Source organism: Echiichthys vipera (assembly GCF_963691815.1).
Source record: "Echiichthys vipera genome assembly, chromosome: 13".
In the NCBI taxonomy this organism is placed as follows: Eukaryota; Metazoa; Chordata; class Actinopteri; order Perciformes; family Trachinidae; genus Echiichthys; species Echiichthys vipera.
Window position 1 is genome coordinate 5,340,612 of NC_139838.1, and position 22,218 is coordinate 5,362,829.

At 40.9% G+C, this 22,218-nt stretch overlaps 1 protein-coding gene across 2 annotated transcripts in view; it reads left to right on the forward strand.

The window, feature by feature from the left end:
* Positions 1-17,401, forward strand: part of top2b (DNA topoisomerase II beta) — a 30,117-nt gene extending 12,716 nt beyond the window's left edge. The window contains exons 13-36 of one of the 2 annotated variants that reach the window (XM_083925015.1): positions 159-284; positions 378-488; positions 1,381-1,486; positions 1,604-1,713; positions 2,773-2,865; positions 3,154-3,268; positions 3,452-3,573; positions 3,820-3,968; positions 4,137-4,368; positions 5,960-6,094; positions 6,253-6,453; positions 6,876-7,071; positions 7,147-7,238; positions 7,525-7,680; positions 8,670-8,753; positions 9,669-9,863; positions 9,946-10,072; positions 10,490-10,645; positions 12,913-13,123; positions 13,431-13,513; positions 15,075-15,170; positions 15,389-15,523; positions 15,613-15,698; positions 17,053-17,401. In XM_083925015.1, the coding sequence (XP_083781141.1) occupies positions 159-284; positions 378-488; positions 1,381-1,486; positions 1,604-1,713; positions 2,773-2,865; positions 3,154-3,268; positions 3,452-3,573; positions 3,820-3,968; positions 4,137-4,368; positions 5,960-6,094; positions 6,253-6,453; positions 6,876-7,071; positions 7,147-7,238; positions 7,525-7,680; positions 8,670-8,753; positions 9,669-9,863; positions 9,946-10,072; positions 10,490-10,645; positions 12,913-13,123; positions 13,431-13,513; positions 15,075-15,170; positions 15,389-15,523; positions 15,613-15,698; positions 17,053-17,220 (3,285 nt within the window). In that variant the 3' untranslated portion in view covers positions 17,221-17,401. The remainder of the gene's footprint in view (positions 1-158; positions 285-377; positions 489-1,380; positions 1,487-1,603; positions 1,714-2,772; positions 2,866-3,153; positions 3,269-3,451; positions 3,574-3,819; positions 3,969-4,136; positions 4,369-5,959; positions 6,095-6,252; positions 6,454-6,875; positions 7,072-7,146; positions 7,239-7,524; positions 7,681-8,669; positions 8,754-9,668; positions 9,864-9,945; positions 10,073-10,489; positions 10,646-12,912; positions 13,124-13,430; positions 13,514-15,074; positions 15,171-15,388; positions 15,524-15,612; positions 15,699-17,052) is intronic. The other variant, XM_083925016.1, reaches the window with a different exon arrangement.
* The last annotated feature ends 4,817 nt before the right edge of the window (positions 17,402-22,218 follow it).

Genomic DNA, 22,218 nt, shown 5'->3' on the forward strand with positions numbered 1-22,218 from the left:
TTTTGCAAAATCAGTGATATTGTGAAAATGTGTAGCCTGGAAATAATTTTCAGTGGTAATAATGTGCTTCGATCAATTAATTCGAAATGAATGAAAAAAATAAATATTTAGCTTAATGGAGATTTCTTGCTGACGATTCCTTTTTTTTTTCTTGACAGATTATGGAAAATGCTGAGATTAACAATATCATCAAAATCGTTGGCCTCCAGTACAAGAAGAGCTATGAAGACCCAGAGTCACTGAAGAGCCTGCGCTATGGCAAGATCATGATCATGACTGATCAGGTGAACTGCCTCACGGACACTGGCACAGCTTGAGTTTGAGTTTCATTAACAGCAGCTCAAGCAGCAGTTCTAACATTTCTCGTCTTGTCCCAGGATCAAGATGGCTCCCATATCAAAGGTCTACTTATCAACTTCTTCCACCACAACTGGCCATCCCTACTGAAACACACATTCCTGGAGGAGTTTATCACGCCCATTGTCAAAGTAAGAGGGAGACACACACACAAACACACACTGTAATTGGCCATTTCAAAACACCTGATTAGGATAATATATTGTGATAAACAATAACATTGTCAACATTGATAATAACAAGCACATACTAACACATTTTTCAGAAAATCTGATGTGAATTAATAATTAAATCATTTGACACTTTACATTACCATTCAGTTCAATGTGAAGTACCGAACTGGATTGAAACCGGTAACCCTCTCTCTGCATAATGATAGTGGAAAGTAATGAGTAATGGTCAAATGATGGTTATAATAAATTAAGAAAAGTGTTTTTCCAACAGCAGTGTGCAGGATTTCATTCATTCAGCTTCATTTTTCATCTCCTGTGTCGCTACGCCCAAGAATTCTGCTTAAGGGAATACACCAGTATAGTTAAATCAAACTCAATGTCTTAATCTGAATGCACTGTATATTTGTGCATATTCATGTTATCATCGATAGATTTTTTCCCCCTGTAATTTCAATCAAGTATATTTATGAAATGGTGAATTCCCACAGATGTATACAAAAATAGGCTTTTACCATATGGTATTTAATAGAAATCTTTTGGCCATGTTGCTCAGTCCTACACCTGATAACAAGCAGCACTAAACTGCTGGAAATACCCCCTAATATAACTGAATATTAAGTTACCCCTTAATATAACAGAATATTAAGTTAACAGAATATTCAGAATATTAACCTTCTGTTATGCACCAGACCAATAGTACTGTATAAATTTGATAGTGTTAAAGGAGTGAAATGCTATTTATTTTTCAAGGGGTTGATAACATCCAGGATTAAGGTTTGGTGGATAGGATAAAAACTTGACACAAGCGATCGGTAAAGCTGCACCTCACCGATTAATTTACTGTCTGCAGGCAACCAAGAACAAGCAGGAGATGGCCTTCTACAGCATTCCAGAGTTTGACGAGTGGAAGAATCAGACAGAGAACTATAAAACCTGGCACATAAAGTACTACAAAGGTTTGATACTCAAGTATTTAATATTTTAATATAAACGTTGCAAACAAAGATTTGTAAAATTTCTTCCTTCTGTTCCTTCGATTTTTTTTAAATTTAAAACTAACGTTTCTCTTCCAGGTTTGGGTACAAGTACAAGCAAAGAGGCGAAGGAATACTTTGCTGACATGGAGAAGCATCGCATCACATTCAGGTACAGCGGTGCAGAGGACGACGCTGCCATCACCCTGGTGAGTTTAATGCTAAAGAAACATAGTGTTCTCTGGGGTAGAGGGACTGTGAAACAACAGTCCAAGATACAGCACAGTAAATCATCTCCATTGAGTCCAACCTCAAATCCAGTATGTAGCAGAAATGAATCAGAATCCACTCCTCTGACATTATTAGCCTCTTAAAGGTAACACCCGTGGCAGCAATATGCATTGGATTTGCTCGATAGAGTGCTTTGCACTGTATAGGGTTTGTACTTACCTGGCCTCAGAGGGTATATTGCTTGTTCAAGGATACTACTCAGTATTTGCAAAGGGGCACCTACAGTATTATGGGATAAATCCCCCTACGTCTAAGTATGTGTAGGCCTGTGCATTGTTTGAATATTTTTGATAATGGTGCAGTGTTTCCCCAAGTTCATTTTATTTAATTGTATTTTCTGAATAGCATCAGACCCCAACAGGAGTCATTTAATGATGCCTTCCCTGGGGGGGCAGCTCTTTACCATGTCCTTTTAGGAAACTAAACAGCCTTATATTATTTATATTATTAATACGGCAGCATGTAAATTCTGTCTCTACATGGTCCGGTGTTTACAGTTCTCAGAAAGCTTGGAGAGTCACTTTTTCAAAGATCGTTTGTTAAATTGTTTGGGAAGAGGCCCCACTCCTTAGGGAAAAAAGAAACTGAAACTTATCAGAGATCCTTTATTATTTAGTTTAAGAAGAGGGTTCAATCGTACAAAAACAACTAAAACAGAATTAAACAAACTGAAATTCTTTATTTATCTTGTTGTGCTTGAAACCGAAAAGTTATTTTTGATTTAACTGTTTTCGGAAACTTACCTTTTCAACAAAAGAACAGAACAGATGCTCAGAAGGTTAACATTGTAACACGGTTACCACTAGCATGGTTATTGTGTAGTCTAAAACTGAACAAAGATATTATTGATATCATAAACTGTCCAATCAAAACACGAGAATAGAAGTATAGCAATATGAACGAGTGGTTAAAACACATTACGGTCCATATCAAAAGTCTGTAGTAACTGGAGGCTGACCTGCTGCGTTTTGCTCCAGGCCTTCAGCAAGAAGAAGACCGACGACAGGAAGGAGTGGCTGACTAACTTCATGGAAGACAGACGCCAGAGGAGGATGCACGGCCTGCCAGAGGTTTGTGGCTTTGCACAAAGTTGTGTGAGGCAGTAATTATGGAAAGAAGGTCAAGGTGTGTTTGTTTGTGTATGTGTCTGTGCTGCTCCCTCTGTGGGAATTCTTCAGACCGTGATTCTCAAACTTTGTGATGGGTTGAATTGGATACTTTGATTTTTCTCCAATATCAGTTTGAATTATTGTAAATCTTTCAGAAGGCTAAGTCATATGCTAAAACTAGTCATAAACCACTCCAATAATGAAAGTGTGTGTTGTGTTTTGTATTTAATTTCTTTTTCTTTTTTTCAGAAATATCTGTACGGAACTCAGGACAGGCACCTCTCCTACAATGACTTCATCAACAAAGAGCTTATCCTGTTCTCCAACTCTGACAATGAGAGATCCATTCCATCCTTGGTTGACGGTTTGTACATTCACCTCGCCTCTGTGAACTGTTCGGTGTGCTACTTTTCTGTAGGGATTCTCCCTTCCTGTGAGCTGTAGAGACACAAAAAGTTCTTCTTTTGTAAAATGTAACCAGCACCATCTGTTCTGTTTGTGGAAGAATGGTGATGTATTGATGATGGGATGTGTGTTTTGTTTCCAGGTTTAAAGCCAGGCCAGAGGAAGGTTCTGTTCACCTGTATGAAGAGGAACGACAAGAGGGAAGTGAAGGTAGCACAGCTGGCTGGTTCAGTGGCAGAGATGTCTGCCTACCATCACGGAGAGGTACAGTCTACTCCATGTCTTCCAGACACGTGACACAGTGTATTAAGAGTCCCTATGACATTGGGGGAGATGCGTAGATAGCAGGCTAGCTTGGTATGTTAATAATAAAATAGTAATGTTTTTATTGGGTATTTTACATCCTCAAACTCGGACACTCGGAGCAAATTAATGTTATGTTTTTTATCTTCAGAGATTCTCTATGCTTGTCACTATTACTGAGCACCCATTTCCCTTTTGTCCCGGTAGCAAGCTCTCATGATGACTATAGTGAACTTGGCCCAGAACTTTGTGGGCAGCAACAACGTGAACATCCTGCAGCCACTGGGTCAGTTTGGTACTCGCATCAATGGAGGCAAAGATGCTGCCAGCCCTCGTTACATCTTCACCATGCTCAGGTAAGGAAACAGTCAACACAATAGTTGGATTATTCTTCCTCGTTAGGGTCCTTTTTCATGTCAAGTTGGAGTATTTTCACAGAAATTGTTTACCATCTGAACTCTTTATATAAAGTCAAGATTAATTTCAATACATAAGTCTCATAAAGTTGCTCTCTTTTCCCACAGTCCGCTTGCCAAGCTTTTGTACCCATCGGGGGATTCCAACCTGCTCAAGTTCTTGTATGATGACAACCAGAAGGTGGAGCCTGAGTGGTACATTCCCATCATTCCAATGGTGCTAGTGAACGGTGCAGAGGGCATCGGAACAGGCTGGGCGTGTAAGATCCCCAACTACGACACCCGAGAGATCGTCAACAACATCAACCGCATGCTTAACCACCAGGACCCCCTGCCAATGGTAAACAGTCTGAGGACTCTGAGTGGAATCATGAATCTGCCGGTTTGACTTCTGTTGTTCACACTTCAAGCAACTTGATTGATGGTCCCTTATTTTTGATCGGCCATGGATGGGGTTGTACAATCTGATGATATCTAAACTCGGTCACAATGATTTTATTTTAGGGTCGGGCCACTGTTTCTATTTTCATATTGTTCAGTCGTGGTTACTTGAGAATCCCCAAAGCAATATCGGTCAAAAGCAACTGGACTTATGTTATTTGTCTAGGAAGACATTTCACCTCTCATCCAAGAGTGAATCTAAATAATGCTGCATGCGGGGATTGAGGAAGTGACGTCGCTCAGATGCGAGACTGGGAAAAAAGTACTAAATAATAATAATAATAACAATAATAATAATAATAACGTGACTAAACGAGACGAAACAACGTTATTTCGTCAATGAAAATGAAGAGACATTTTAGCATAGTTTTTATTTTGTAAACCACATTTCGTTTCATTTTTATTCGTCAACGAAATTGCATTATATATTAAGTCTTAGTTATCGTCACATGACTAGCATTTTTGTTTCGTCTTGTCTAGTTTTCGTCACTGATAAAGGTTCGTTGATGACAATATTTCGTCACCATTTTTGTTGACGAAAGCAACACTATATTTAACCTCTCACAAGGCGGATGATGTCACTGGAACCCTTTGTGCTCCAAGTGCCAATGACCGCTGTTAGAGTGACAGTCATTGGTGGGAAGTTGGTTTCGACTCGTTGGCACTTGGAGCACATCGGCCCTGTGAGAGGTAAAATACCTGGCTCTCCACACCAGTTAGTTGGTCCAGTCCCAGCCTGGTCAGTTGCGTACATGAACTGATGAAGCCTCTTGGATGAGAGGTGAAACGTCTTCCTAGACAAATAACCAAGTCCAGTTGCTTCTGACTGATATTGCTTTGGGGATAACGGCGACCTGGACAAATGAGAACATTCACAGGCTTTGTACTTGAGAAGCTTGCTGCTGTGCACTCAGTCCTCAGCTTACTTCTTGCTCTACAACCAGCATTAGTTGCTCTGGTTCAACAATGTTGGGCTTAAAAAAACAGGCATGCAGGCTGAAATTCACCGTGGTGTTTTGTCCACTAGGCACTCATTATTAATTCCACTGAAACACTTCAGCGCTGTTCCGTCGTTTTCAGCTGAGAACGGAGAAACGTCGGGAGGATTCCTATTATAATTGAGCAATCTGAAGTGTGTAGAGGTGTGGTTTTACTGTAGCAGCCTGATTTTGTATTTAGGCGATTTAATGAAGATAAATACAGTTTGAGCTGGTTGGCTCCTTCCCCATTCATGCTGTTCACCCACTGACCGTTGTGAAATCTCATGTTTTGTAAACAAAACAAAGGAAACCTTTTGGCAGGCCCGAGCACATTTTCTTGGCAGATTAGGATGTCGACAGTACACAGATCAGCTGTGTTTCTCACATTTCTCATGGACCTCCATGTCTCTTGCTTGTAGTGTGGATGGAGGCAGGAGACTAAATCTTTGTTTATGTGAAACAGACCATTCCCTCAGTAGATCTCACTTTGTCATTTTTGACCCCTAACAGCTTCCCAGCTACAAAAACTTCAAAGGGGTGATCCATGAACTAGGTCAGAACCAGTACCTAGTGAGTGGAGAGGTGTCAGTCATTGACAGAAACACCATCGAGATCACAGAGCTTCCTGTTCGAACATGGACACAGGTACAATTCTTTTCTCTAAGATATCTTGTATTGAACTATTTTTTATTCACCTTAGATAGAAGTTAACTGGTCTCCATATGAAGAGAGGGAATATTAATCAATAGTAATATGATACAGCGTGGTAAATCGTAACTGTGTTCCTTCCCTGTTGTGTGCAGGCGTATAAGGAGTCTGTGCTGGAGCCCATGCTACAGGGCACTGACAAAACACCAGCTCTCATCAATGATTATAAGGAATACCACACAGATACCACAGTCAAGTTTGTGGTTCGCATGTCTGAGGAGAAACTGGCCCAGGCCGAGTCAGTTGGCCTTCACAAAGTCTTCAAGCTGCAGTCCAGCCTTACCTGCAACTCCATGGTAAACTGTGGTTTCATTTCAACCTAAAGTGTAACAGAAAACAGGAAAAGTGTCTTCTGTGTCTCTCTTTCTTTCTCTACGCTACACTGAATCGTTGTAGTGTATATTAAAAAAAAAAAGTCACAACATGCTAGCATACATCTGACGCCACCAACATGTCCCTAACTCCAGCAGGACAGATGTCTGCTCAAGTTAGCAAAAATAATGTAAATGTGCCTATTTGGCAATTCTCTGGTTTTAATTCAAACAAAGGAGAGCCAGATAATGTGATGAAAATGATTTGTTTGCTGTGCAATAAACAAGTCAGGACTAAAGATGGATTTCATACAGTTCAAAGTTTTTCATAAAGGAATATCGTCAGTAGGAAGTTTGAATATAGAACAACTCCAGTGTCACTGATTTTTACTGCACTCAATCCTCAGGTGCTGTTTGATCACATGGGCTGTCTAAAGAGGTACGATTCAGTCCAAGACATCCTCAGGGAGTTCTTTGAGCTCCGCCTGCACTACTACAAACTGAGGAAGGACTGGTTACTGGGCAGCCTGGGAGCCGAGGCTGCCAAACTGTCCAACCAAGCTCGCTTTGTACTGGAGAAGATCGAAGGGAAAATAACAATCGGTAAGAATGCTGAGAATCAGATTCTTAGGTTTCAGTGGATGAATTGGTTCTGACCCATATTTATGTATCTAACAGAGAACAAATCCAAGCGTGAACTGATCCGCATGCTGGTCCAGAAAGGGTTTGAGTCTGATCCAGTGGCTGCCTGGTCCAAGGCTCAGGAAAAGGTACTGTTATACATCTACACGTGCAAATTCACGCAGCAACAACATGACCAGAAGTAAAAGTCCATAGGATCTATAATAAATAATATAAATTATCTATTGCAATAAAAACAAATGGCTTTAGTTTTCGGTTTTTAGTCGTCTTTGCTATAAAACTGTTAACAAACACAGGAGGGAGCTGTTCTTGCACCACTCCTGACCGTGCATTAGTCGCGGCAGAATGTTCGAGAAAAGCAGCATGAGTGAGGTTCTGTTGTGTGACAAGATGCTTTTTGTTTTTCTCGAACAGGCTCTAGAACAAGAGGAGCGTGACGGAAATGTGAGCGACAGCTCGGTGGACTCCGGCTCCTCGTCAGGGCCGAACTTTAACTACATCCTCAACATGCCTCTGTGGTGCCTGACTAAAGAGAAGGTGGATGACCTGCTCAAACAGAGGGACCACAAGGTACTATTGATCACTTTTTTACTTCTTTTCTCACCATTCACATGATGGTGATTTATTTATCAGTGTAACCAATGAGGCTGAGGCACCCAACTCTGACCTTGATTATGATTCAGGACCAGGGAGGACCATTTCAAGCAAAAATACTTTTCGGTATTTACTGGTAGCTGTTCGACTCTTCTTTAAATATTCGCGTCCACCCCACCTCCCTCGCACACAGGACACACTAAGGGCCCGTCCATAAGAGGGCGCGTTTTATCCTGTTCTCCAACTCTGTAACCGTACAAGTTTCATTTTGGCCGACCATTCACTTGAAGCCGGCACTGAAAACGGTATTTTTTGTAACCAGGTCCCAGATAGGGAAGATTCGAAAACGCCCCCCATGTCGTTGTCGTCTGGACGACAAAACGGCACACTTTGTTAAAAGATGCTGTCAATTCCCTACCTCGGACCTCTAACCCCTGTGGTTTTTGTTTTTCCGTGAAGGCCTATGCATGCACGCATGTATGTATGGGTTTATGTTGGTGGAGGCAAGGGATATACTGACATTTTGTGTACAGTGTGTTTGTTTGTTAATCCTATACCAATCTAGAATAAAAAGATAATGATTTTTTTTTTTTAATTCATCACCAACTATTTTTCCAGTTGAGAAATCCAAATCCTCTGATTCCAGCTTCAGCTTCTTCTACTTTCCTCCTCTATGACAGGATGTATTTTTTCACCATTTTATAGACCAATAACTAATGGATTTATTGAGAAAATGTTGATCAGATCAGCGATGAAAATAATTGTCACTTGAAGCCCTACAGCATGCCACATGACAACACTAACATTAGCAACACAGCTTTGTTTCACTCCAACTCGCTATAAACATCAAATAATGACTATTTGAAAATCATGGGCCATCCTTATCCAGGAGTACAGTTGAGATATAGAGCATGAAGGTGTGCAGTTGACATGTTGATTAACAGTGAATGTGCTCTGATGGACAGAGAGCAGAGCTGAATGATCTCCAGAAGAAACATTCAGAGGATCTGTGGAAGGAGGACTTGGCCGTGTTCGTAGAGGAACTGGAAGTAAGTTTATTGTCTCAGCACACAACACTTGCGCAGCTGTGGAAGGGGATGGTTGTTTACTTCAGGCACGATGTGTATAATAAGTGATTTGGGTCTGAAATTGAAACCCTAGTATGTATGTACATTTTCACAGCACTAATTCCATCAGAACAGTACTCTGTACTTTCTCATGCTGTTTCCAGTTGCTTCTACTTTGCAGTTTTTTCCCTCAAATCCATATTTGAAGGAATAGTTCAACATTTTGGAAAATACGTATTTGCTTTCTGGTGAAGATCTGCACCATTCTAATGATTGTATCAATCTGTGGAGGTTATCATTGCTTTTAACATAAGGAAGCAGTGTGGAAGAACTAGCCTGGCTCCATCCAAAGGTAGCAAAACACCAGAGCCTCTAAAGCTCACAAATTAATATATAGCACTAGTGGACAGAGCCGCTGTACGCTGGCCGTTTCCCCACGTTCCCAATGTGTTTGTGATGAGTTAAGCTAAGTGGCTGCTCGTTGTAGCTTCATAACAGGCAGACATGAGAGAAGTCTCACCAGAAAGCAAATAAAAGTATAGCCCAACATGTCAAACTATTCTTTTAAGCTGCTGTCAATAAAATGGAGCATTTACTGCACTAATGTTTCCCATTATGAAAGTATCTCAGAGGGAATAATACTCCAATATCTACAGAGCATGTTGAGTGCCATTGGACAGGACTCTGTTATAATGATGAAATAAGTGTTGTCAATATGTACATAATGCCGAATCATGTAAACCATGTAAGCTAATAGAGTAATTCCACACTTTTTACTTGGGCTTTCTTTGCTTGGGCTGGTCACTGGGCCGTTATTTCAGTACTAGCTTTTAATTGATAATATACTGTATTTATAAAAGTGATGTAGCTGGAGAATCTCTGTGTTTTGTCTATCAGAAAGTGGAGAAACAGGAGCGAGAGGATCAGAGTGCAGGAAAGGCCATCAAACTGGTGAAGGGGAAGGTGGGCAAACCTAAAGCGAAGAAGCTGAACCTGGAGGAGACCATGCCCTCTCCATACGGTCGCAGGGTGGAGCCTCCAACTCAGGCAATCAGATCGGATTCAACCAAGAAACTGACCAAAAAGAAGAAGGTAACAGCTGTCCATGTATTACTGATAATAGAAGTGTGAAAGGAGGACTCCAGGATTGTTACAACTGGTGTTTTTCTCTCAGGGTGACGTAGATCCAGCGGTGAAGACGGAGTTAGATGAGGATGGTTTGCCCGTTGAGGGAGGGACAGGAGAAAACTCCGTAGCCAAACCAAAGGCTCCACGTGTCAAGAGGGAGAAGAAAGAGCCTGGTGAGTATGAAAACTGAAAACATTTAACTTGACTTTTCAAAGCTATTCCTGTCATATTTTAAGACTGTTACCTACCGATTCGAGAGGGGAAAATTTACAGATTAAGTGAATTTTTTTAACTGGATTGTGCACTGATATACTGTGCTCGGAAGGCTGCTTTTTTATTCAAATAACTTTTATTAAATAATCAATATATATATATATATAATGCATTATTGCCATATTGGTAACCAATTCTTATTGTTAAATAAAGATCATGTTCAGTATCCGTCGATTGCTGACCATTCAAATAAAGAATACAAATAAATAAATAGCTATATGACACAGTGCTGTAATCCATTACTGAAGGAGCCCCTTAATCCTAAACTAGAGTACTGACAAACAAACAGTCTGGTGATCTTGTTTACTGTGTTGCAGGAGCTCCCAGAGTGAGAAAAACTCCCGGACCCAAAGGTACCCCTGCTAAGAAGGTGAAGAAGAGAAACCCCTGGTCTGAAGATGAGTCCAAGTCAGACAGTGACCTGGAGAGTCAGCCTGTCATCCCCAGAGAGACTAAGTCCCAGAGAGCATCAGGTAATGCCATTACATTTAATTTGGATATTCACTGTCATCACCAGGGCTTTAAATTGACACCTGCCAACCTACCAACCCGCCAAATGTGGATAAAAATGAACTTTGGCCGGTAGCATTGTAAAGTTCTTAGCCAAAATGGCCGGTGATGAATGAAGAAAATAACACTTCTTCTGTTTGAGTCTGCAGGCTGAAGAAACAATGAGACGTCACTGTTGTTTGTTTTCTGCCTAAACATTTGGGCGGTTTTGTGTGTGTTTGTCTTGGAAACATAATCTTTATCGGACAACACTGCTTGTAGAACTAATTCTACATTTCCCATGAACACTATGTTGTGACGTGTCAGACAACTATTGACTAAGTGCATAGCATGCGTGGTATCAATTACGAGTGAGCTACTCTGATACAGAGAAGACGAACAGAACAGTGCAAAACTAAACAAAAAAGCTGAAAAATGAAGTTGTCAAGTTAATGTTAGTTAGGAAAAAAACACCTGGAGATATTTTTTGGGAGTTAAAACCAGAAGAGCAAAGAGGAATGCTGCAGACACAGGACAATAAAGATGAAAGAGGAGGGGGAAAGAAGAAAACGGGGACTTTTCATTCTAAATGGCTGTCGGGGTGTGAGTGGCTTGTATCTGACCAGGAAACAAATAAAATGTACTTTAAGGATTTCACAGGGACGAATGACCCTCTGGTTCCCATGCCCAGTCCCCACGGACTGATCTAATGCCCCCATCTGAACATTAAGGTGAATATGTTCTTATCTGTACAGTTTTCATGCTGTTTTAATGAGCTGCATGAGGTGCACACAGATACAATGTGACGGCAGTTAGCATTAGTAGTATTGTTATAACATAATCATTTTAATATCTGCCATCAACGCAAATAAAAACAATTTAAAGAAACATGGATGCGTAAATGTGTTCAGCGGCACCATATGGCCAGTTTATTTTCAGGTTTAAAACTTTTTAAAGGGTCAATGTGATATTCTATTTTGTTCCTTCTAAACACTGACTATCTACTAACAAGTATAGTGGCTGTGTCACAGTCTGATATCTTCTTTCTCCGAGACCGTTGCTCTGGGTGACATGTTCCTTCTTCACCACGAACACACAGAAGTTTATTTAGACTCATTACCACCAAATAGTCCCCAACAAATTAACTATTTTTGAGTGAAGTTTGGTCCAGTAACAGTAGCCAGTTCCTGAGTGTTTTGAACAATAAATTTATATGTTTATGTTTTGTTGTTATGTGTTTAGTAGGAACCAATGTTATCATCTGTATCAGGTCCTTTTAAGAAAGTAACTATATACTGCAGCATCTGCTGTGCAGTCAGATTGGTGTTGTACATACTGTATATTGTGACTGGGCTTGCATGGCAACTTTGTGTGTTACGGGAACGATTAGATTAGAAGATGGGCAGTTAGCCTATGCCGTCAGTGTATGGATGTCATGTATGTATGTAAATGGGTTTCTGTGAAAAGCACCTTGAGTGGCCAGAAGAGTAGGAAGCACAAGTACAAATCCATTTAGTGTTGAAAAACTGCTTTCTGTGCTTTTCTCAGAGGGAGCACTCCTCCGTCTTCATATCCAGCCTTTAAAACCAAACAATAGCGACGCCTGCTGCAGCCCGCTCTGCTACTCTCACCGACTTTTACTCACTGGCTGCTACTGTGCACCCATGCTGCGCATGTGCGTGCCGAACCCGAAGCAAAACTGTCCAGGGGGAACTGCCACTTCACTACCACTGCCAGTAGAATGTCGAAATAACACAGCAGCCAGCAGTCAATCAGCCAATGCAAATTATCTCCAAATGGCATTAACCAGTCTATCACTAGAATGTGCATTAGAGGGAGGGAGAGAGATTAATACATTGACTGTACTCTATCAACAAGAAGAGAACATTCAAAGCATGAATAAATGAAAGAAGTGTTCATGTATCAGTTATTTGAGACTTTCAGCTTTCATCATGCATTTTCCATTTAGTATTTGTTTCTCTTTTAATAAGTACACATTCTTTGATATGACCGCCGTCCGCATCAGGTAGTTGGTAAGAGAGTGACTGCTAACATTTTATTTAAATCCACTTCATGCGGCCTGGGGCCAAAAATAACTTGTGAACTGAGTCTACGTTTCCTCAGTTTTATCAGCTTCTGTCAGCTTCAAGTGTCTGATGCAACCCAGCCGCAACGCGTTCTAATTATTGAAACGCCGCCAGAATCTACAGCGGTGAAAACGTGACACAGACCCCTTGATCTTGTCTTTCAGCTTCCAAGCCAAAATACACGTTTGACTTCTCGGAGGAGGAGGAGGCCGACGAAGAGGAGAACGGCGACGACTATGCGGCTTCTTCTCCTGTGAGGTCGTTTAAAGATGACTTCACTTCCTCTGAGACCAAGGAGCAATATGACGACCATAATGATGATGAAGATGATGAGGATAACGAAGACTCCTACTCTGCTCCCAAACAAAAGACCACGTAAGACTTCAGTCACAGTCAGGAGCTCATCTGAACATGTTGAAATAGAACGTTTGTAGGAATGTTGCAGTGTCCAATAGGGGACAATAGCAGTCGTTGGTTTGTAGAATTTGGATCATCGGTGTCCATCACGTAACCATAATGTCTCTAACATCCAGATCTAACCTGGGACCTTTGTTGCATGTCAGTCCCTTCTCTCCCCTCATTTGCTGTCACCTGTTCACCCATCTGCTCCTTAATTGAGGCATATAATACTATATAGTTATACAGAAAAGAAATGCTGAATGTTGTTTCTGCTCCTCTGAAGGTCTGCACCTGTAGCTCAAAAGAAAGAGACGGCCAGCATCTTCTCGTCCAAGTCAGCATTCTCTGAAAAAAGCAACGACAGCGGTGAGTACGAGCTCAGTGTTGCTAGTCACACCAGTCTATACTCTTGGTTTCCAAATCTACTGCAATGTGACAATAAAATGTGTCTATCATCAGAGACTTTCTGTACCGCTTAGGGTTTCAGCAAGCCACTATTTTCTATAGTGGTTCATATGTGGGTTTTCAGGAAAATGGTGAAAAATGGCACAATATCACTCAGCTTTGTCAGGCCAGCACTCCTTATTTATTTTAAAAATAGATTTAAAGTTGTACTCTTTTAAGTTAATATCTATCAAAGAGTGAGTTAAATCAATGGTGATTGATCACATGACCCACTAATGAAAGCACTTGTTGCCTTTTTGCTAGGTATTCCAATGTGTGTGTCTGTGGAGACATTCCCTCCTTAAATGCTAATGCGCCTCCACGTTAGTGACGCTGCTGACAGCCGCTGGTCTGTCAGCCCAGATTGTCACTAACAGTTATGCTGCGTTCACTTGTAAGCAGAAATCGTGAATCTCAACTTCTGAGTCGGGTATAATAGCAACATATGTGTGTCTGTGTGTGTATGGATTTAAGATGGTAACATATAGGGGATGGACTGGAAGTAGAGAGGTGAATTATAAATAAAAATAGTCAACACTCATACTGACCGTGAACGTGAAAGATGGAGGCTCTGAAAGAACAGTTACATTTTACTGCCACAGAGGCCGCTAGAAACAAATCTCAATTCGTATGGAGTACAACTTTAAATCAATCATCTGAATTGTAGCTGATTAGTTTTCTTTTATTTCTTTTATTGAATTTATTCCCTTACTTACTGATTACCAGTAAGTAATTGCATAATTGTTGTGGCTTTAATGCGGTTTATACCATGGTTTCTCTGCCTTTAATATCTCTGATTGTGTAGGTCATGGTGGATAATAATAATACATTTATGCGCAGGTATTTGATTTACTGGGTTATCCAAAAACAGACATTCCCAACCTGGTCATTTTATCTATATAGGATATCCAGAAAATCTAGACGGCCTCCTTTTTTGTGAATAATATAATATTTTTTTTCCCTGACTTCCATCACAGTCACAATAACTTTGATGAAGGAACTTAACTTAGAAACACACAATCTATAAGCTTGTTTTGCATATTTACTGTTAACTGTTAAATATGTCTTCTCATTAAAAATGAAAATGTGGGGTAATAATAGATAATGACAGAATTCATCGAGCTTCTCCGTCGATAAAGTCTAACACACACACACAACCTCTGCTGCCAATACTGGTTACCTGCTGCATTTATTTTTTATTTTTTTTTCAATGAACACTGCAATCAATTCAAATATTTCTGAGATCCTGAAGAGTTTCTCAGTGTTTTATAAAAGCAGCAGCATCTGATTAGTGTGTCCTTACAGAAGACGCGCTCATAATAAAGAAGAAACAAATATGTAAGTACTAGACAGACTGAATGTGACAGACGGCACATTTGAATGATATGCTTTCCAAAAGGTTAAACCAGACAGAAACGTCTACATGCAGGAGTGATGTGTGCATAAAGGTCAGCAGGTGAACATTGGACTGTTTGTCTTGTAGATGGGTCCAAGTCAGACAGTGACGATGACGTCGGCCCAGCGTTCTCCACATACTCCAGCAGCTCTGCATTTGACAAACAGTCACCAGCAAAGAAAGGTAACGACTCACTGCGTTCAGCAGAGGGAGCTCTAATGCAGCATTATGGCTCACATCGACACCTACAGTGTGCAGGTTATAAGGACTTTATGGATGCAACTCATCAAAGCTTGTCACAGTGTACAAAATGGAGTTAGTAAAAAGCCTTCAACTTTATTTCTAGTGCTAGATAACTTCCCATGTGTGAACAGTTTGTAATAGTTTTTGTCTGTGATCAGTAGCAGCGAAGAAGCCCTCTGAGGCAGCTCCCAAACCCAAGAAGACACCAGCAACAAAAGCAAAGAAACCAGATAAATCCATCTGGGACTCTGACTCTGACACAGGTTCCAAGAAGCCAGCATCAGCGCTTAAAGGTACAGCACGCATCTTACAAAAATCTATCAACAAACGCAGTTTCCATTGCGGGAGATGAACATTTTGGTCATTGTTGTTCTTTGTGCAGGTAAAGGCAGAGGGAGGAAGAGGAAGGGCTCCGGTTCTGAAGATGAGTACAGCCCAATGAAGAAACTGGCAAAACCTGTCGGCAGGGTGAGTATCTTCCTGTCTTATTAGATGCTGTTAGAGGAAAATCAAGTAGGGCTGTAATGAACAAAAGGACGGGGCTGTACCTAATGTCACAAACTTCTTCTGGAGCCGGCTTTAGAAACTATCCACACACATACTACACATTATTTAACTCAGCTCTTGTGCTAAAGCAGAGGCAGAATACTGCGTCTGATACAGAAAGAACACATAGATACCTCTCTAGTGTTAAAAAAATAAGTAAAACTCACAATAAATCCTAATATTAAATCACAATGCTTAAAGATTGCAACAAATATCACATCGGCACCCAAGTACGGCCATTATATGCAATCAGGAGAAGAGCAGAGTCTCAGTCCCAGATGCAGTGCTGATTTTTTAAAATGACAAATATATGAGCTACCCGTATCACATCCAGGGCTCGAGTATGCGGCTAAATGTTCGCAAAATTTGACAGTGTGACTGAATTTTTCTTTTCATCTTATGCTTGCCCGCTCATCACATGTGCGACCAGATGTCTTTGGCAAGCCAATGAGTGTGAGAAGGACATGGAATCGCTGCTAGAAAACCACCGGGTCAAGTGAGCCATCTTTAGTTGCTCCGTAGTCAAACCAGCCGGCCCGATATTTGCAGTGCGCCCCTGTTGTGATATTTATTTTAAATTCATTGGAACTGCTCAGAAAAGAGGACATGAAGGAGAAAGACATTACTGTCATTCTGTCTCACTATGCAGTATAAAGCTGTTGCCTGCAGAGACGAGGTGGAGTATTGACTTTACATGAACACACCACGGGAAATGATCCAACTACGTCGCGTCGAAAGTGTATTTGTTGTGTCAACGTCTAGTTTTCAGTTTTCAGAATAAAGTGTTGTGTAATAGCGTGTATAAATTGTTTCCTTTACCACTACTTTAACAATGAACACAATTATTTCATGGCGAAAAAGCAGCGTTGATTTTTGGAACAAAGTTAGTTTTCTGAGCTTTTGCACTGCGAATATGTTTTGTTTTTGACTTATGAGGATGACAGATAGACGGAAAAACAATTTTACTCCAACCTCGACAAAGGCCTTCTTACCTTTCACAATAAAAGCTCTAGACACACACTATGTTAGATAATAGTTTACTAGAGGGAATTCAGAGTCATTCAGAGCATTTCACAAAAAAGAGACTCAGTTTGAGCCTTTCCTGCTTCAGCTTCCTTACTGTATTCAGAAATCACAGGAGGAGACACTTTTATCTTGTCCTGACTCCGCTGTTAAGTTGGTAAGAACCTACCAACCTGTGTTTGCAGTGAGAGTGCGGTACTAAATAACCTAAACGGAAAGTATAATAATAAAGTGTTTTCTTATCCTGCTCCAGAAGCCTCAGAAACCTCCATCAGATGACGAGGATGACGACAGCAACAGCGTGAGCACCCTGAATGCTGCGTCCCGTGACCGGCCGGGCCGGGCCAAGAAGGAGGTCAAGTACTTTGTCGAGTCGGACAACGCAGAAGAAGACGACGACGACGACGACATGTTCGATTAAAGCAACTCACTTCAAACACACTCTGCTTGTATGGAAGTTTCCTCCTCCTTCTGTGTTCCCACAGACTTTTGTACATTTCCTCTTTCATTTTATTTTCATTAATGGTGTTGTTCAATGATTTTTAATGTGTAGGTGTTTTACACTTTTTATTATACATATACAGGTTTCTTTTTTTAATGCTCATTGAAATGTTAAGTATTTGTCCGAAGCGGCTTTTAGAACTTTAGAGCGCTGTGCTTTAGCACATTTTAATTGTTAAAAATACTATGTAACTTTTTTCTCATGAAGTTGAAAGTAAACTATGAAATGTCCACGGTTCTGCTGGCCTCATTCTTCTTTCATGACTGAGCAATATTACACATAGAAGGACTTTTTACACACTGCTACTTTAACAGACGCCGTCTCACAAAGTGAGGTTATGTGAGAGAAGTCCAGTCCGTCTTCTCCTTAGTATTCGGCAGCTAAAATTGTGTCTGTGCTGGTGATTTGAGAGAGAGAGAGAGAGAGAGATCTGTGTTCAGGTAGAAGCTCGTATTGGAGTTAAGTATTAAGTTACTGCTGATGAAAACCAAACATTTCCCGGGGTTCCCGCGTGTCCTGGAAAACCTAAAAATTTGACCAATTTTCTAGTCATGGAAAACCCATGGAAAATGAGAGATGACGTAAAATGTCCTTGAAAATCATTTATTGTCCTGCAAACTTATTTCAACATTTCTTATTTTTCTTCAGGTGAGAATGAACTACTAGTCTGTCAGTGCTCCCCAAAACAGAGAACATTGCATCTGGAAGAGTTATGTTCAGGATGGGATTAATGTTCCAAATGTAGTCTGTGAGAGTGTTCTGAATAGGCTGTTCCGAGATAAGTCGCATCACGTAGCACACACAGGTTGGGTGACATGACAGCTCCAAAAACTTTGACTTACATTGTCCCCTTTTAAATGTAATGCTGCATTCATGTGGGGTCAGAGTAATTGGAAAAAGGAGTTGCTGACTGGGAAAGCTCATGTGAACACCCCCACAACTCAACAAAACTCAACTCAACAAATTTGCGACATGACTTGGCGAGTTGGTGTCATATTACCCAGAAAAATGGCGGAGGAAAGTAAATGTTTGGTTGATGGTAAACTTTTATTAACTCCTGTATTGCATATAAATTTTTTCCTATGTAATTTGTAATATGGTGTTAGGTTGTGTTCGTTGCTGTCCGCGTAGACTAACCTGGACTTGTTAGAAAATCAAGTCTTTTAAAGCAATATTTGAGTGGTTTCATGGGCTATAGCTCACTGGTGCAGAGACAAACGCCTTTGACTAAACAAGTGATTTAAAACTGCAGTTAGCAATGTAACTACAGTTCTATGAATCCTGGATGACTGCCAGAGGCAGTGCTTAACACAAGATATCCGCTGTCTTGTGCATGCGCAGGTCGAATATTAATACAATACCAACAAAGTCACGTGACCTCGGATGACCCCTGGCTCAGGTTTAAGTTCCGGTGTCGTCCACAAGATCATCTTACAGAATCTTCTTTTGGTTCAGTCACCTGGAATTCTCAATTCAATTCAAATTCAAAAAACTTTATTTGTCCCCGGGGGGCAATTCAGGAGGCGATTCTAGCGGTTATCCACATTTCTTAGAACCCTAGTTACATTTGTTACTTTCCTTCTATCGCATCCTTACTGTACAGTGCTCGACACTGGATGACTTATACCAATGTCACAAGGAATCCGGAATACCCATTTTATAAAGATGAAGTGGAGGAAGCCTGTCAGAGAACCAAGCCCAATGGACGGGGCGTGGCCACATTCACACTGTAATATCTGGAGAACGTGCTCTGTGATGCCAATTAGAGATGGGATGAGCCTCCTGAACGGCTCTTTATTTAAGATTTTTTGTAAGCCTGCATTTTACCATAACTTTGCAAAAATGAAAACCCTTTCATGTTCAGTGTTTTTATGAGAAGCCTTTTAATTGTCTAATGTTGTGCATTTATTCTGTAAACAAAAGCATTATTTTGTTTATTTTGTTTAGTTAGCTAATGTAGCTATCAGGAGCGGTTGATGTATCTAACATATACACTCAATACACAATTACACAAGGCACTCACACGTTCACCTCACCGCTGTATTTGACAGACAGAAATACTTTAATAATCCCAGGGGGAAATTATTTATGTTTATGTTTTCACATAATGGTATGATCCTATATCCTCACATCTGTTTGGCCAGGATGCTGAGCAATCACAACAAAGTTCTTCCTTTGGCAGAGCTCAGGTTGAGCACTGAATTTTTGGTATTGTGACATCTCGATTGGCAATGGCCCCTTCACTACTTTCTAGCCCTCTACTTCTGGCCCCCTTTGCTCAGATCATACCCATCTTTGACTTTAGACTTTATTTTGATCTCACCGTTGAGATGCTATCGCCAAAGTTGGGGGACTGGCCCCTTCCCTAAGTTTACCCCCCTTACTTCAGGCCCTGGACTTTTTTGGACCACACCCATCTTTGAAGTGGCCTTTACTTTGATCTCCAATACACATCTGTAGTTTCGTTTCTTGGTTACAACAACCTCATAGTGACAAAGTCTGTCACAGACAGACAGACAGACATGCATACTGTATAACCACATGGACGGCAAGCGTACCGTACCTAGGCGCGGTACAGTTGCACTCACACTGGTCAAACGAACTAGACTTTAGCCGTGAAACGTCCTGGGGCACAGTATGGATGGACAGTGTGAGTGAGTTCTCCAGGACCACATTTTGCCACGTTGACACACACACACACACACACACACACACACACACACACACACACACACACACACACACACACACACACACACACACACACACACACACACACACACCACACTTGCAAGGTGAAAACAATGCCAGTGTCGTGGCTGGTACTAAGGCTACATGGGTTTAGATGTTATGAATGCGCACACAAGTATTTTAAAATAAATATATTTTATTACTTTGCCAGGACAGTTCATGGTAAAGTTTAACAGTATATGAACATAAAAAGCATATGTTAATGTACAAACAAAGACAATATTTAAAATGGAGCGCTGAAACAGATTGAAGCTCAAACCTCAGAGCAGCTCGTGAGGTCGACTTCACCCTACGGGAAGGCAGCAGGGGCTGATGGGATGAATCCACAACAACCACTGCCCCTTCTGCCCTCATGCCCAGTAAGACGTGACCATCATGTCTCATATTAACGCGACTATACAACACTGCATATGATTGGTGGTGAGGTTCTCTGATATCGATGGAAAAAAGGCGACTGTTGACAGTTTGTGATGTGTACCGAGAACACCTCCAGGACGGACAACAACAGAGCTAGTTAATGATTGATATTGATGTTCACAGTCATGTTTTCTGGCTCCTGGGTAAGGTGTTTTGCCTAGGGTTCAACCGATATGTTGGGCTGATGTTGACTTTTTATAACTGTAATGCTGTTTTTGTTTTCTTAATTAGATGAGATGCTATTTAGCACATAAGCTAATGCTGCGTTCATGTCATATTGTTCAGGCCGGAATTACTAAAAGAATGAATTGTCAATAAATTGGACCATCAGAATAAAATCCAATATTAACTCAAATTCAGTCAATTCAGCTAATTAAGAGCAGCTACACAGTTTGACTTTCTGTAGTAGCCTATTTGTAATTTTGTGGCATTCAAAAGCTCAAATTTAAAAGAGAATTCACCAAGAACTCTTACAAACTGCAAGATTTTGTACAAGCTGTGAACACATTGACATATTGTAACTTTGTTATGGTAAAGGGTTAGCATACAGTCACCTATATTACACATTCAGCACACACAGAACATTAGGATTCATTTGGAGTCATGTCTCAAGCCATCTGACAAACAGGTGCAAAAGTGAAATATTCATGCTACCTGTTGCTAGTTAGCTCTGTTGCTAGTTATACTGCTAGCTTCAAAGGCTACACACACACTAATTAGTTTTCATCCAAAACAAAAGCGATGTGTTTTAGCTCCATGACTATCTTCAAGCATGAGCAGGCTGCAGATTGTCTAACATTGCTCTGTGGTGTAAAATCATTTATGTCCAACAATGGTGAAACGTAGGGCCGCAGATTTATTTGAACGGTTACTAGAGTAACACGAGTCTAAGGCAGTAAAGGCGGTGGAAAAGACAGATTGGGGTCTTGCGAAGCAAATACGGTGACAGAGCAGCACCAGGAAAATTATCCATACATGACAAAGAGAAAGGACACCCACACAAGAAGGATGAAATCAGAAAATACATCAGCCTACCTAAAAAGACTGATGTAAGGTCTCTGTTTTCACCTGTCCAGACTAAGGCCGTGTTTAGACGAAGACGCTCTAGAAAGGAAACGCAAAAGGCGTTGCATTCTCACTTTTTATTCCACGTTTAGACGAGCGTCTTTGGTGGGAAATCTGCGTGCCTACGGTGACGTAAAGGTGTGCACGTCAGGTGGCTAGGTGGAGCTGTGAAGCACTGCCACACAACACCACCCAGAGCTGGTGCATGCGTAGAAATCTCCCTCTAAACACGTACGTGACGTGAGCCAGCGTGAGCAGATCAGTGCACACTTTTAGTTTGTCCCGCGGGCGTTGTCGTGTAAACAAGGCCTAAAACATAATCCCGTAGTAAAGACGGCCGAGCAGCATTTCCAAACATTTCCATTATATGGGCTCAGAAACACTGGAGTAGTGTGGACACGAGCTGTTAACGTAGTAAAAGATGTGCATTTTTAAATGAAAACGTAGTAGTGTGGATGTAGTCTTTATCTGCTGCTTGGTGCTGAGCAGGCAGTGTGCAGTAGGTGTATTAGAGCTTTTGCATTGCAAACAGCTGGTGGCTGCAGTTGAAAACTAGGTTGATGAGGACGCTTTTGCACCAAAAAAGTTACATTGCAGACTTTAAAACCAAACAAAAGCACTAACAGAGGCTAGAATGCAGCAGAGTTGGGTGATAATTCTCTGTAGGTTCATCATTGCTCATAT